The sequence below is a fragment of the Panulirus ornatus genome, chromosome 16, assembly GCF_036320965.1.
Source record: "Panulirus ornatus isolate Po-2019 chromosome 16, ASM3632096v1, whole genome shotgun sequence".
Lineage (NCBI taxonomy): Eukaryota > Metazoa > Arthropoda > Malacostraca > Decapoda > Palinuridae > Panulirus > Panulirus ornatus.
The window spans coordinates 14,633,089-14,650,819 of NC_092239.1; the positions used below are offsets into that span (position 1 = coordinate 14,633,089).

General features: G+C 45.0%; 1 protein-coding gene across 3 annotated transcripts in view; it reads right to left on the bottom strand.

The window, feature by feature from the left end:
• LOC139754165 (uncharacterized) overlaps positions 1-17,731 on the bottom strand; it is a 249,555-nt gene that overhangs the window by 40,451 nt on the left and 191,373 nt on the right. For all 3 annotated transcript variants that reach the window (XM_071671337.1, XM_071671336.1, XM_071671335.1), the window contains exons 2-3: positions 5,384-5,678; positions 101-157 (exon numbers count right to left, since the gene is read on the bottom strand). In XM_071671337.1, coding sequence (XP_071527438.1) covers positions 101-157; positions 5,384-5,651 — 325 coding nt within the window. In that variant the 5' untranslated portion in view covers positions 5,652-5,678. The remainder of the gene's footprint in view (positions 1-100; positions 158-5,383; positions 5,679-17,731) is intronic.

The following is a 17,731-nucleotide window of genomic DNA, read 5'->3' on the forward strand; positions in this document are numbered from 1 at the left end:
CCTGGGTTTGAGGAATCTCTGCCCTACACTGTGACAGCTGTGTGGTGTCGCATCCGCCAACAAGAGGTTCCAAGCCAAACACAAAGGCACCAGAACTCACCCACTTGGGACTTGTATTCCCCGATGAAGCGGCGGGTGAGGTAGCGGACGGTGATGGCTGCGGGGGGAGAAAGAGAGAGAGAGAACCAGTTAAAATACTGAGTCTGTACGATCAAAGAGAGAGAGAGAGAGAGAGAGAGAGAGAGAGAGAGAGAGAGAGAGAGAGAGAGAGAGAGAGAGAGAGAGAGAGAAGGAACGAAGGATTAGGAGAAATTGAAGGAGGTGAGGATAAGGGAGAGAGAGAGAGAGGGGGGGAGAGAGATTTGAAGGCAGTTAACGAGATCAGAAGGAAGGATCAAAGGATACTGATGGAGTGAGGAAGAGAAGATCACACTGAAGGTGTTCTGGAAAGATTAAAAGAATATAAATCCTTATATAAGGTATTACATTCATTTAGTGGATGAATGAACAGCTCAGTCCTTAACACATGAAAATATTTCATTCTTTGCTCAAACATCAACATATGTATCCACCAGTCAACATGCGCACATCGGTTCATTTGTTCCAATACAGAAGAAAATGTCAAAAATTTGGTTATAAATACAATATATTCCTAAATTTATTCGTCCCCTTCTTTGTTCTCTTATTCAGCTATTTCCTTTTATTCTCCATAAAATTTAATGATACTCTCTCACCCCAACTCTCATTTGCCCTTTTTTTCACCTCTTGCACCTTTCTCTTGACCTCCTGTCTCTTTCTTTTGTACATCTCCCACTCAATTGCATTTTTTCCCTGCAAAAATCGTCCAAATGCCTCTCTCTTCTCTTTCACTAATACTCTTACTTCTTCATCCCACCACTCACTACCCTTTCTAATCAACCCACCTCCCACTCTTCTCATGCCACAAGCATCTTTTGCACAATCCATCACTGATTCCCTAAATACATCCCATTCCTCCCCCACTCCCCTTACTTCCATTGTTCTCACCTTTTTCCATTCTGTACTCAGTCTCTCCTGGTACTTCCTCACACAGGTCTCCTTCTCAAGCTCACTTACTCTCACCACCCTCTTCACCCCAACATTCACTCTTCTTTTCTGAAAACCCATACAAATCTTCACCTTAGCCTCCACAAGATAATGATCAGACATCCCTCCAGTTGCACCTCTCAGCACATTAACATCCAAAAGTCTCTCTTTCGCACGCCTGTCAATTAACACGTAATCCAATAACGCTCTCTGGCCATCTCTCCTACTTTCATAAGTATACTTATGTATATCTCGCTTTTTAAACCAGGTATTCCCAATCATCAGTCCTTTTTCAGCACATAAATCTACAAGCTCTTCACCATTTCCATTTACAACACTGAACACCCCATGTATACCAATTATCCCCTCAACTGCCACATTACTCACCTTTGCATTCAAATCACCCATCACTATAACCCGGTCTCGTGCATCAAAACCACTAACACACTCATTCAGCTGCTCCCAAAACACTTGCCTTTCTTGATCTTTCTTCTCATGCCCAGGTGCATATGCACCAATAATCACCCACCTCTCTCCATCAACTTTCAGTTTTACCCATATTAATCGAGAATTTACTTTCTTACACTCTATCACATACTCCCACAACTCCTGTTTCAGGAGTATTGCTACTCCTTCCCTTGCTCTTGTCCTCTCACTAACCCCTGACTTTACTCCCCAGACATCCCCAAACCACTCTTCCCCTTTACCCTTGAGCTTCGTTTCACTCAGAGCCAAAACATCCAGGTTCCTTTCCTCAAACATACTACCTATCTCTCCTTTTTTCACATCTTGGTTACATCCACACACATTTAGGCACCCCACTCTGAGCCTTCGAGGAGGATGAGCACTCCCCGCGTGACTCCTTCTTCTGTTTCCCATTCTAGAAAGTTAATACAAGGAGGGGAGGATTTCTGGCCCCCCGATCCCGTCCCCTCTAGTCGCTTTCTACGACACGCGAGGAATACGTGGGAAGTATTCTTTCACCCCTATCCCCAGGGATAATATATATATATATATATATATATATATATATATATATATATATATATATATATATATATATATATATATATATATATTCACATTACGTGTGTTAACGACACATCACGTCACATGTTCTCATCAAATGCCACCATATCTACAAGCCAATATCATCATGTCAGATGTACACGCCACAGGTCACTTGCACACACCAGTCACGTCATTAGACATGTGCTTCACGTGTACACATAACAAACCATCGTGTCACACCTCCATGTTACACTACCATATGGGAACGTTACGGGTTCTTTACAGAGGAGCTTGATTCCTCCTTACCCAGAGTACATACCGGCTCCAGGTGGATCAAAGTGGTGTGTGTGTGTGTGTGTGTGTGTGTGTGTGTGTGTGTGTGTGTGTGTGTGTGTGGGTGGGTGTGTGTGTGTGTGTGTGGGTGTGTGTGTGTGTGTGTGTGTGTGTGTGGGTGTGCGGGTGTGTGTGTGTGTGTGTGTGTGGGTGTGCGTGTGTGTGTGTGTGTGTGTGTGGGTGTGTGTGTGTGTGGGTGTTTGTGTGTGTGGGTGTGTGTGTGTGTGTGTGTGTGTGTGTGTGTGTGTGTGTGTGTGTGTGTGTGTGTGTGTGTTTACTATCTGTGTGATAAGGGGAGATGATTTTACACTCGTGTTGTCCCGTCTCTTAATCTGTAATTATGTACCATCACTATGCACACACACACACACACACACACACACACACACACACACACACACACACACGAGCCTCAGCGAGCCACCCATTTATCGATCAGCCCCGAGGGGGAGGAAGATGAACACCTGAGTTTGCTGTGGACAGACTGCCATGCCCTAAGATTCGAACCCATGTGTCCTCGACCCCGGGCTGGTCCTCAGTAACGGCTGACCACTACACCACGGAGGCCCTTATGCGTCTGTGTGTGTGTGTGTGTGTGTGTGTGTGTGTGTGTGTGTAAGCTATTCTATATGGGTTCCATCAACTTGCATACGTGCACTATGAGCCATCGCTAACATCATCATGCGCCCATACCTCTATGCGCACATCATGTGTGTGTGTCATGCGCGCACCTCACATCACACGGGCGTGGCATCATGCAGGGCGCAAGTCATGGCCAGAGCAGAGTCCCCATCTGCCAGGAGGGCGTCTTATGGCAGACATCAGCAGTATATCTGGCGGTACGGTACCCCAGGGGCCAAGCTCCGCCACCACGCCACTGTGTAATGGACCGACGCTGTGTGTGTGTGTGTGTGTGTGTGTGTGTGTGTGTGTTGTTGGTGACGTCACTGGAGGAGGTTTGGTGACGTCGCTCAAGGAGGGAGCTCCCCTTGCGGGGATGTGGTGATATCAATAGAGGTGATGTCACCGAAGGAAGTGGTGAAGTCACTGGAGGAAGCGGTGAAGTCAGTGAAGGAAGGGGTGAAGTCAGTGAAGGAAGGGGTGAAGTCATTGGAGGGTGCGGTGACATCACTTAGAGAGATGGTGGTCTACGTCTTTGATGTCATCGAACATATACTTTTAGACTTGCTGGGGAGGGAACAACCCATGTTGGGGTAGGGAGAGGACAGTACCTGGTGGGGGAGTGGACAGTACCTGGTGGGGGAGTGGACAGTACCTGGTGGGGGAGTGGACAGTACCTGGTGGGAGAGTGGACAGTACCTGGTGAGAGAGTGGACAGTACCTGGTGGGGGAGGTAGAGCGAGTACCTGGTGGGAGAGTGGACAGTACCTGGGGAGGGAGAGTGAACAGTACCTGGTGGGGGAGGTAGAGACAGTACCTGGGGAGGGAGAGTGAACAGTACCTGGTGGGGGAGGTAGAGACAGTACCTGGGGAGGGAGAGTGAACAGTACCTGGTGGGGGAGGTAGAGACAGTACCTGGGGAGGGAGAGTGGACAGTACCTGGTGGGGGAGGGAAAGACAGTACCTGGTGGGGGAGGGAGAGACAGTACCTTGTGGGGGAGTGGACAGTACCTGGTGGGGGAGGGAGAGACAGTACCTTGTGGGGGAGTGGACAGTACCTGGTGGGGGAGGGAGAGACAGTATCTGGTGGGTGAGGTAGAGACAGTACCTGAGGAGGGAGAGTGGACAGTACCTGGTGGGGGAGGGAGACCCAGTACCTGGTGGGGGAGGGAGAGACAGTATCTGGTGGGTGAGGTAGAGACAGTACCTGAGGAGGGAGAGTGGACAGTACCTGGTGGGGGAGGGAGACCCAGTACCTGGTGGGGGAGGTAGAGACAGTACCTGATGGGGGAGTGGAGAGTACTAAGGGCGTGGCCCACTTCCCGCAGATCAGTGGGTTAAAGAGGATGAGCCAGGTTGGGGAGGCGTACATACCCGTCTCATACCTGTGCACATCTGGGTCAAATTGGGTCAATTTGGGTCACGTCAGGTGATAATAAGTCGAGGCACATTTGAATGCGCTTCATTCAGTCCGGTCACGATGATTCTCATCATCAGTTAAGCTTAATTAGTGTCAAATAGGTTCAAGCTGGGTCCGATCAGGTCGGCTAAAGCCTTCACATTGAACAGCATCATTCAACCATTAAAAGTCAACACAAGGTAGAATTTGCTAAAGCAGTTTTTTTTTTACTCTTTTTCGTAATTTTTTTTTTCTTTTTAGTTAATCAATTCATTGTTCATGTCGGGGTCAAGTTAGTGAGGCTAACTTATATGACTGCCGGTCAGGTCAGATAAGGTCAAACCGGAGTAATCCAGGTCAAGCTTCATTAGCTCAGCTTCAGCTGAATTAGGGTTTGGTTAAGAAAGGTCAGTGACATAAGTTCATATAGAAATTAATAAGGACACGACACTCAAAGACCAAAGGTCAAATCAGGTCAGATGAAGGGAGGGTCAAGTCTCTCAGTGCTGTTTGCTCTTGGGAACATGTTGACTGCGGCTATGGATAACGACCAACGACCCGTAACAACCATCCACCCAGAAGAACCATTCGTGAACCAGTATGATCACAACGCCCTGCCTTTTGTATACACCACTCCCACACGCTCGTGTCACTCACCGTTACATTGACCCCACACACCAACACACGTCTTACGGGGTACCGTAACACCTATGTATGTCCACACACACACACACACACACACACACACACACACAAACACACACACACACACACACACACACACACACACACACAAGACCAACCATCCCCCCACTGCAACCCGTCCCCGTGAGCACTCCTTATTTCCCTCCGGTACTGCAGCCTGGTCGGGTGGGTGTCGCTGGAGCACGGAGTGGGGGATGACGTCTGTGAAGAAAAAGGAAATAAAAAAAAAAAAATCTAATTGATTCTCACCTGACTTGCCGACGCCGGGGCCTCCCAACACGAGAAGACGAATGATGGGGCTTCCGTCTGGAGATCTACCCTTTCCTCCACCATCTCCAACAACACCAGCAGTGGCGTGGCTCTTCCCACCATCACCAGCGACGACGCAGTCCCCGACCACAGTGCCGGTGTTGGAATTTCCATTTCGAGTCTTCAGGTCTCCGACGGATAAGTCTCCTGTAACTTGGTGACTACTGGAGTCTCCGTTGTCTCCACCACAACCTCCAGGGCTGGCCATGCGCCTCGCTCCGCCGCCTCGAACAACCTGCCAAAGATGGTGATGGGTTTATAACCGCAAGACTGGAGGCAAGTTCTCTTCAGAATCTCTTAAAGTAACTGTCGGTTGTGTTGTGAACGCCCCTCACTACTTGGTTTGGGAACAACCTATACTTGGTGGTTGTTGGTGTGGTTTGGGTACAGCCCATGACCTAACTCCACCAGCACACGGACGGTATCATCCTTGGGTATAACAACTGCTTAACCTTTGACCTGACCCTTAAGTGTCAGGTTCAAAGGCCAAGCACGCCCACCATACCTAAGGGGTCGTACCCTCGATGTCGAACCTCCATGTTCCTCTCTTCGGTGCTCGAGTTGACACTTATAACTTGAACCTTCGCTTTCCCTACGGGGCGGATGTGAAATCGGAGCTGCAACTCACTTCAGGTACCCAGTTACCGAACATGGGGATCGGATGAAGAGCTTGGGTTGGCGTGTAACCCAGACTGGAACTCGAACCCAAGCACGCAGGATCTCACCCAACAACTCTTGACCACTACCCCATGGAGATATGTTTTTCGTATGCCCCTCTCTACCTTTGTAATATGGGGCATATGAAAGAGATTCAGGTTTGTTTGAACTAAGAATAGCTCTGTAGGAAAAGCGTTTGATGAGAACAGTGAATAGATTCAAATAGATAAAAATCTATTTTAGGGAGGAAGGAGAGATGTGTCGACCTGCCAGAAAATATTAGAGTAATAAATTCTTAAAAAAAAGGACCTAATCAGTCAGTGGTAACACAAATATATATATATATATATATATATATATATATATATATATATATATATATATATATATATATATATATATATATATATTCACAGAATCACACATCAGTTAAACTGTGCAATGATGTTATTACCGTAAGAGCAGAGAACTCGTGCCCTCTGTGTGTGTCTACCATGCGAGATGTATTAGCTCTTCTTCTCAAATATGTATCACTGGGAAGACATAAGTTAAATGTGACACGAATTTGAAGACTGAACGAACAATATAATCCTTTTTTTTCTATTTTCACAGAATAGACAAAAGCTGAACGTCTTTGCCAAAGCCATAATCAGAAGTTCCAACTTTGATGATAATCCCCTGGGACTCATCTTCCTATATTGCCGAGCATCAACTTGAACGGTCGTAGAAGTACAACCTGGCCAACCTCCCTGGTTGTTCACGCACACTGTATCATCAAGTCTGCTGGTGAATCATTTACACTAAGACTTGAACAGCTTACCTGGAAAGACTGCCAGTGTAAGTGAGTGAGCTAGACCGAATGAAGACGCCTCAAGGTACAATTCCAGTGAGAGCTTCCAGAAGATATTAACTAAATCCAGTGAAAACTGGAATTATGGAACGTATAGAGAAAACACTACAGATGCATCTTATAAGAGCTGCTATCCAGGTAGATTCAAACGAGATGAAACACGTAAGTGATAAATAAATGATTAAATAACGGGTCATTGGATGTACGCAGCCATCTGGCTGATAATACAAAGTCGTGGTATTGCAGATATTACAGAGCCGGGAGGTTATGATAGTTACTAGTGAACTTAATCACACAAGAGCTGAAGATTAGAGTAAGCTGGAGACTCCCACACCTTGGTTCAGAAGATGGGCGAGGTATGTTTAGATTGTACACGTGTGTGTGTGTGTGTGTGTGTGTGTGTGTGTGTGTGTGTGTGTGTGTGTGTGTGTGTGTGTTTGACAATGAGTCTCAAGTGGACAGTGGGAAGGATGGATGCCTTACAGGGATACGCCGCTCCTGTAGGGACGTGGGACTTTGTGCATCCTCAAGTGGGATTGGGGAAAGAGCAATCCCTCCATCGCCACCTACAGACCTTGTGACCCAATCACAGCCTTCAAGTTCTGAACACCATGGGAGAGAGAAGAGTAAGGAACGACTTGATCATAGCTTTTAAGTTTTAAACATCGCGGAAGACAGAAAAGTAAGGAGCAACTTGTTCCTAGCCTTTAAAGTTTTGAGCAATGGGAGAGAAAAGAGTAAGGAGCGACCTGCTTACAGCCTTTGAGTTGTGAACACCATGGAAGAGAGAAGATTAAGGAGCGACCTGTTCAAAGCCTTTCAGTTTTGAACACCACAGAAGAAAAAAAAAAAAATGAGTAAAGCGTGACTGGATCACAACCTTTTAGTCTTGAGCACAATGGAAGAGAGAAGAATAAGATGTGATATGATCACAGCCATTAGAATATAAATCAGTTTAGTAACATCAAGAGTCAACCGTTCAAATGCTCTTCAAAAGATACACAGACGACGCGACCAGCAACCCTAACATGAAATTAAGGAAGAGACTTAAAAAAAAAAGATGTTAAGACGTACACTTATGATGTAAGAATGGTGGACGAAGTCGTGAGCGATACAAGTGCAAATGCAGACCGCACAGAGAAGTTTGAAAAGCTGTATGATAACGAAGAAACGTCAAGAGACGAAGACCCCACGATTGGAGAACTCCCTTCCCCTCCCCCGCGTACCGTACCACTACGTACATGATCACATGCACTCTCGAAGGACGAGGAGATGTGGCACAATGATACCGAGGTCTCTTCTTTCCCTATGACGTGTGTCTCTGTGTGTGTGTGGGTGGGTGTTGTACTAGCGTGGTAGTGACAGTGAACCTCGAGTGGTTTTTTTTTTATCATGAAAGCATGAACATCAGACAGTCCACAAGAGTACATCACGAAGCCCTGAAGCCATTAAAAGAAATGACGATTTACTATGTAATTGTCATCTTCTTTTTCCTTCTCCACGAACAGAGTCTCTCTGACATCACATTTCTAACACCCGAAGGAAAACATGACTTTTAATTTCACCTGGAGGTGAATCATCTCATTATACAAACTAGCTGCCCCTCTACTGACCTTGTCCATAATCTCAATTACCAACTGAACGAACAGGAGCGTATGAATCTTCTCCTTTGAAAATATGAATCATATCCCTTTATCAGGTGGACCTTATAACACACAAAAAAATGAAGGTATGAACGGTGGAAATCAGGGATCTTTCCCTTAAATGTGATCGTTGAATCTTTCAACTTCGCGTAGAGTTTGAGATGTCTAAATGGATGGCAATGTCATATTTCCAGGTCAGAGGAGCTATAGAGGCCCCCCCGCCCCCCCGCCTGCCTTCCAACTCCATGCACCAGTGAGGAAATTATATGGCGTGGGAAGCCATGCAGGATACACCCTGTGTGTGTGTGTGTGTGTGTGAGAGAGAGAGAGAGAGAGAGAGAGAGAGAGAGAGAGAGAGAGAGAGAGAGAGAGAGAGAGAGAGAGCCTCTCCTCTTTCTGTGTCTCTTAATTCCAGGCGAGACAATATGGCCAGAGGTCACGACGTTGAGGTGATGAGAGATAAGGTGTCCTTTAAGGACGACAGACTTTTAGGGATAAGTGTAAACAAAAACATATCATTGTGAGTAACAAGATATCTGAAATTCTAAGGCTGTATCCAGTTTCTACCTGAAGTCAATAACCGTACTGTAAGAAAGAGTGTCAGTTTATGTAACGAACCCATCTTGTAACAATTTATGTAACGGGTATATTGCCCACTGGGGTCTGACAAAGACTTTTTTGTGACCTCTGTAATCCTTTTTGCGCTGCCGCTCACAGGATGAGCATGGGGTGTGCACAGTGAACTCGCCGCTGTCAGATGCACAGATCAAATCAATGTCACGTCACTGGACACTGTTCGTCGAACGTCTGTGAACCAGTGCAGTTTCTTAGTCAAAGATAAACTTGCTCTTTCACACATACCTTCATCATAACCTGAGAGGTGTATTCACTGCGTTACAGGAACAAAGATACCAGGGCAAACTATAATGTACGTCGATACAAAGAAACACGCAGGGTCGAGCGCATAGGTTCGAATCCTGGTTGCTGTAGTCGGTCCACAGTCAACCCAGCTGTTCATCCACCACTAGGGATTTGTTGATAAAATGGGTACCTGACTCAGGATAGAATATATATATATATATATATATATATATATATATATATATATATATATATATATATATATATATATATATATCGGTAATGGGATGGCCTTGATCAGGGACATGGGAGAACACAGCCAGGAACTAAGGAGCAAGAATGAGGTGACGAGAGGAATAGAACTACTTCCACAGTAACAAATACTGTGGACACACGAAGCAATGTACGAGAAGACTCAGTAGAGTGTATGAGGAGGTCTAGAAGAACGTACGGGGCGATGGTAGAGGAAGGGTGAAGAGATATGGCCCCACGAGCGATGAACACACTTCCCGTATTACACAAATAGGTATTCACATACGCACGTACATACAATATATGAACATAGCCTACACACACACACACACACACATGATAACGAACAATCAATACTGACACCAATATTTTGTTTGATTTATCCATCGTTTCCAAAACAGTTAACTCTGCCTATATTGTAACAACGTGTGGTTGATGACGGTCACACGCCTCCCGTCGCAGGCGGTCAACTGTTGCAATCATTGATGAAACAAAATGTTGGTGTCAATTTAGTCTGTCCTTTATCATTCGCCACATTTTCTTTTCTCATCTTTTACATCTTTTGAAAATCTGTGTATAAGAATATAATTATATACTTTCATATATTTTTAGCCTGTGTTGAAAGGCCCACAAGTGCGGAATGTGAGAAATAAGAGGTGAAAAATACATTACGAGAGACTTATAGTGTGACAAGCCACGTAATATACAGTCCCTACCAACGTAGCATCTGTGGGAGTGACTTAAATTCCCACGCACCTCCTGATTCGTCGAAGACTGGTGACGGTCGCGATGACACTCTAGCGAGTGATTGGCCGCTCACATCATGACGTCACGAAAATTATTACGAAAGGGAACCTTCCAGTGGCTAGACCAGCAGTGACGTCAAGGTATCTCCGTGATGCTGCCATTCTCTAGTGGGATCTCAGTGAGGTTTATGTGATACCTGCCCTTCCCCCTGTGGGATAGGAAGCAAGACGAGTTACGATAGTACGCACAGAGCGAAGGATCACCAGTTATTCCATTTCCTTCATCCTTTCAGCATTCCCTTGGTGGCTTCTGCCAGGCGTGAGCGCCCATATAAACAAGGATGGCATAGATATTGACGGATCAGACTCCATACGTCGACATTTGAGCATCTGGAATCATTCATAGCTCACGGGTTGTCTTTCCACGAGGATTCGTTTTGCACAAGAGAGGGATTATGTAATTATTTGATTCATTACTTACTTGTACAGTACAGGGAGGAAACTCTACTCTCGTGGGATCCTATCTCTTCAATTGTGTGTGTGTGTGTGTGTGTGTGTGTGTGTGTGTGTGTGTGTGTGTGTGTTACGAGGAGAGTTTACACTCATGTTGCCTCGTTTCTTAACCTTGTATGTATGTACCCATGTCTTTTACCCTTGTGTGTACACACACACACACACACACACACACACACACCGGCCTAGGTACCATTTATCACCCAGACCCGTCGGGAGGATGAACACCTGGGTTGGGTGAGGGCCGACTACCAGGATTCGTACTCATTCAGGCATAAATCAGTCATGTTCATCCTCGTACGTTCCCTGAACACGCTCTCTTGCACTCAAGGTGTGTACCATCGTGCTCACGGATCGTACCGTCGTGCTTATACATCGTACCGTCTTGCTCATGGGTTGTACAGACGTACCATCGTGCTCAAGGATCGTACCGTCGTGCTTATGCATCGTACCGTCTTGCTCATGGGTTGTACAGACGTACCATCATGCTCACGGATCGTACCGTCGTGCTTATGCATCGTACCGTCTTGCTCATGGGTTGTACAGACGTACCATCGTGCTCAAGGATCGTACCGTCGTGCTTATGCATCGTACCGTCTTGCTCATGGGTTGTACAGACGTACCATCGTGCTCACGGATCGTACCGACGTGCTTATACATCGTACCGTCTTGCTCATGGGTTGTACAGACGTACCATCGTGCTCACGGATCGTACCGTCGTGCTTATACATCGTACCGTCTTGCTCATGGGTTGTACAGACGTACCATCGTGCTCAAGGATCGTACCGTCGTGCTTATGCATCGTACCGTCTTGCTCATGGGTTGTACAGACGTACCATCATGCTCACGGATCGTACCGTCGTGCTTATGCATCGTACCGTCTTGCTCATGGGTTGTACAGACGTACCATCGTGCTCAAGGATCGTACCGTCGTGCTTATGCATCGTACCGTCTTGCTCATGGGTTGTACAGACGTACCATCGTGCTCACGGATCGTACCGACGTGCTTATACATCGTACCGTCTTGCTTACGGGTTGTACAGACGTACCATCGTGCTAACGGATCGTACCGACGTGCTTATACATCGTACCGTCTTGCTTATGGGTTGTACAGACGTACCATCGTGCTCACGGATCGTACCGTTGTTCTCAACGGCCGTAGTAAGCTAGAAGTACAGTGGCTGTCACTTTCCCCTCCCCTGCTCCAGGGTGATCTTTCATCTCTCTACCTCACACCCACGCGGGTTGCGGCCGTGCACTCCACCAACGCAAGCTCTCCGTTTCCCACACGGCACAACGCGTATCTCACGCGAATCTCTTTTCCTAACTCGGAGTTTTATTAAGGCGAGCGTTAATTACGCGCTAGTCCAGAGTAATGGCAAAATCTCGGCACAGATGAATAAGGGGTTAAGATATGGGGCACTACGAGTGTAAAACTCTCACCCCATTTAGTGCAATTAGATAATTACACACACACACACACACACACACACACACACACACACACACGTCTGGTCACCACAATTAAAGCAGGACAAATAGAGAAGGTCTAGAGGAAGGCAACGAAGATATTACCGTCATTAAGAGACGCAAATAGATATATATAAGATCGTAGCCAATAACACAGCCTACATCTTTCTATCTGTTAGTCACTTGTTGATACTCATCGCTATCAATTACGCTGTCAGTAGGGAGGCAGGTATGTAGCACACTTCGGTCTATCCTCTCCATCTGTCTGTCTGTCTCTATATCTGCCTCGTTCCTGTCTGTCTGTCTGTCAACGTCACAAGTCGAGAACAGCTGACAGTCAACCACCTTGTTATGGGAAAGACCTTGACACACCCAGCGTGGCTCCGTAAGGTCAGGCCAAAGGTCAGGGTCGTCCAGGGAAGCAAAGTGTCCTGCGTGGGTGTCATTCAAAACCTCCACCTCCCCCTCAGGGGTCATCCTACACACCATAGTTGCCTCCAAGGACGTCACAAACGGGACCTCAAGATCATTAAAAGATGAGTGACATTTAGTGCCATCATCCGACGGAAACATGAAAGGGAAACCAAAAATCATTTTGAAATTAAGGGAATCATGATGAAGGTCATTTCGCATCAGTGGAGTCTGGAACACGATTAGATTACGTAGATGTCGGTTTTGGACTGGGCTGGTACTGATCTATTGTTAGTATCTAGTTACAGGGGAACTAGTGGTATTACAGGCTCATGACGAAGACGAAAAATACATATTCCGCCAGCCATGCATGCTGCACAGTGCATGGACTCCCGTGGTATAGCGGTTAGCGTTCCTGGCCGTGACGCATTCACGGGCCATCCCAGGGTCGAGTGCATAGGGGTTCGAATTCTGGTTACGGCCGTCGGTCCATAGTCAATCCAGCTGTTCATCCACTCTTAGGGTTTGGTCAATAAAATGGGTACCTGCCTCAAGCTAGGATATATATATATGTATATATATATATATATATATATATATATATATATATATATATATATATATATATATATATATATATATTATACTTTGTCGCTGTCTCCCGCGTTAGCGAGGTAGCGCAAGGAAACAGACGAAAGAATGGCCCAACCTACCCACACATACATGTATATACATACACGTCCATACACGCACATATACATACCTATACATTCCAACGTATATATATATATATATATATATATATATATATATATATATATATACACACACACACACACAGACAGACAGACAGATACATGTATACACATGTACATAATTCATACTGTCTGCCCTTATTCATTCCCGTCGCCACCCTGCCACACATGAAATGACAACTCCCTCCCTCCTCATATGCGCGAGGTAGCGCCAGGAAAAGACAACAAAGTCCCTCATACAGCTCACTATACATCTCCACACTCAAGTACTACCATTTGTTTCTTCCAGTTGACCTTCATCGTTCCACATCTCGGTTTCCCTTCCCTCCCCAGATCCCAGTGTCCAGACACTCCACTGGCCACACGTACGGCGAGACACGACCCAACCCCTATATGGGGTGTTCTAGAAGGCATTACATGGTCGTGGGTAACCTCGACTGCCTTTCCTAAAATTTTAGTCAGGAATGGTAGAGGGAAGGACTCAAAACATCTCTTCCATGACCGCTTCGCTCACTTTCCCACAATCATCATCATCACCCCCTACACACTACACACCCTCTACACTCCACATCTCGTCACCACCACCACCACTGCACCTTCGTATAATAACCCCAACATCCTCAAAATAGAATATCAAAAAATAGAAAATCTAAGATTTCGAACATCATATCATGTATTGAAAATAAAACCCCCCAACCCATCCACAATAGGACGAGGTAGCGTGTATCACAACACCACACAAGCAGACATCATCATTTTGTTTTGATCTACCTTCCCAGAGCTGAAGAACCTCATGAATCCGTTCCGTTAAAGCTTATAAACATTGATCATATATGAGATCCTCCCATCACCACCTATATGAGATCATATATGAGATCCTCCCATCACCACCTATATGAGATCATATATGAGATCCTCCCATCACCACCTATATGAGATCATATATGAGATCCTCCCATCACCACCTATATGAGATCATATATTTTATCCTCCCATCACTACCTATATGAGATCATATATGAGATCCTCCCATCCCCACCTATATGAGATCATATATGAGATCCTCCCATCACCAACTATCATCATCCACGATGAATAATGCATGGGTGGCACATCCTGCTTCCCCTCATGATTATACGTCAGCTGAACTCTCTCACACACACACACACACACACACACACACACACACTGCAGTAACTGATGGCCAGGTAGGTGTATGTGTGTGTGTGTGTGTGTGTGTGTGTGTGTGTGTGTGTGTCAGATATGGTCCACTGACTCTTCATGGTCAAGTTCAGTAGCCTGGGCCGAGTTCCGGGTAATTTGGGGGCGGTCATGAAATGCTGGGGCTGATGGGGGTGAAGGGGAGAGGGTGTGGGTAGGTGGGGAGAAGTCATGGAACTGGTCATGTCTCCGTTGGGGGAGGAGAGGGGTACGTGAGGGTGAGGGGAGGTGGGGTGTTAATGAGTCACCTGCAAAGGGGTGAAGACACGCGCTTGACCTCCTCCCTCCTCCGTTCGTCCCGTAATGACCCTCCATGAATGTCAGGTTAGGAATAGTGACCCTCCTGCCTGACCCATCCCCCTTCCACACCCACCTTAACACCCTCTACCTCCCTCCCTCCTTCCCTCCATCCTTCGATCTCTTTGCCTCCAGGAGAGACCCCCTCGCAGACCTCACCAGACCAAGATGGTCTCACAGTCTTCCAAGATGGTCTAACAGTCTTCGCAAATGTGTCTGCAAACACCAGATATACACAGGAAGAAAAAAAAGAGAGAGAAAGAAATGCCCACGTTAATATGATTGTAAAGAAAAAAGAGAATATATGTCCTCAGAAATCGTCGTGCCACACTGACACACCAGTGATCCCCCACCACACCCAAACACCAGCTTCTGCAGGGTTTTATTCCACTCGAGTCTTGATAAAGGACAGCTTGATAACCGAGATAACCGAGCCGATGCAAGATAACACATACAGCGAAATCTTTCAGGGAACCGTCCACAAGCTCACCCAGGGTGAAAGTATATACGAACGTACATATTGAGATAGAGTTACAGTCAAGGAATAATAAGATATCTAAAAAAGAGTAAAATAACTTAAAAGAGTAAGATAAAAGTAAGATACCAAAAAAGAGTAAGATAACTTAAAAGAGTAAGATAAAAGTAAGATAACTAAAAGGAGTAAGATAAGAATAAGATACCTAAAAAGAGTTAAATAACTTAAAAGAGTAAGATAAAAGTAAGATACCTACAAGAGTATGATAAAAGTAAGATACCTAAAAAGCGAAAGATCACATAAAAGAGTAAGATAACTTGAAAATGAAAATCTCGGTGATCATTATGAGCCAGGCTGGAGAAATTATGATCAGGTGACAAGATAAGGCTTGTGGAGCACACTGAACGATCCAGTCCTTACCACCATTACGAGGTATGAAGTCATGGGCTTCCCTTTATCTCACAGAGTCGGAGATTAACCTCCTGACCTGTTGGTGGAGCACCACTCTCTCTCCTCCACCACCAACACCACCACCATCACACCTCGCCAACCAAGAGACGTACTTAAAGTAACCCCCGAACGATCATTACCACAAAATCATGTCACTGTAATTACACCAGAGGAGACGAAACCCAGAGCCTGTAATTGTCTACATCCGACACAGAATAACGATAGTGTCTTGCCAGACGAAATGCCTGGCCACACCTTGCTCGAGATATATTAGAAACACTGTATATCCTGAGCCACCACTACCACCACGACAACATGGTGCTAGAATGAACTGCTTTTAACAAGCATACATTCTGGTAAGCATCACGTGTATATATATATATATATATATATATATATATATATATATATATATATATATATATATATATATATATCTTTTTCTTTTCTTTTAAACTATTCGCCATTTCCCGCGTTAGCGAGGTAGCGTTAAGAACAGAGGACTGGGCCTTTGTGGAATATCCTCACCTGGCCCCCCTCTCTTCCTCCTTTTGGAAAATTAAAAAAAATAAAACGAGAGGGGAGGATTTCCGGCCCCGTGCTCCCTCCCTTTGAAGTCGCCTTCTACGACACGCAGGGAATACGTGGGAAGTATTCTTAACCCCCTATCCCCAGGGATAATATATATATATATATATATATATATATATATATATATATATATATATATATATATATATATATATATATATATATATAAATAAAAGCAGACAGTATGAATTATGTACATGTGTATATATGTAAATGTCTGTGTGTACATATATGTGTAAATTGAGATGTATAGGTATGTATATTTGCGTGTGTGGACGTGTATGTATATACATGTGTATGGGGGTGGGTTGGGCCATTTCTTTCGTCTGTTTCCTTGCGCTACCTCGCAAACGCGGGAGACAACGACAAAGCAAAATAAATAAATAATAAATATATATATATATATATATATATATATATATATATATATATATATATATATATATATATATATATATAATTCGACGAATGATGAAAAGTATTTGCAATAAGACGACAATCAGTTTCTAACTGAGTTTGGTGTCTGCCTTGATTGATAATGTCTCTGGTGACACAGAGAGATGCTGTTTGTCTACATAATGTGTCCCGTGAAGTACTTATGAGGTGAAATGGAGAGTGAATGGAAAAAAATAAAATGAAATTGGAAAGTGCAGCAGACAGCGAAGACAAAGACCGGGTGGTGAGGATGTCTGTGTCTGGTTCTGGCATATCAACAGATATAAGTGGACATGAAAAAGTTGTGTTAGGATATTCTATAGAAAAATACCACAACAACATTGCTCATAATATAATGGTAAGACGGGACGGGGGGGTCAGTTTCAGAGTAGTGAAACTTGTACAGTCGTCTTGTGATCGGCCGTTTCATCCAGGAGTGTTTGAGTTTCATCTTTCAATCCTACGTTACCAACCATGTACCATACCTAACCTACTCCTAAAGAAGGTTTATCACTCTTATATATATATATATATATATATATATATATATTATTCCTGGGGATAGGGGAGAAAGAATACTTCCCACGTATTCCCTGCGTGTCGTAGAAGGCGACTAAAAGGGGAGGGAGCGGGGGGCTGGAAATCCTCCCCTCTCGTTTTT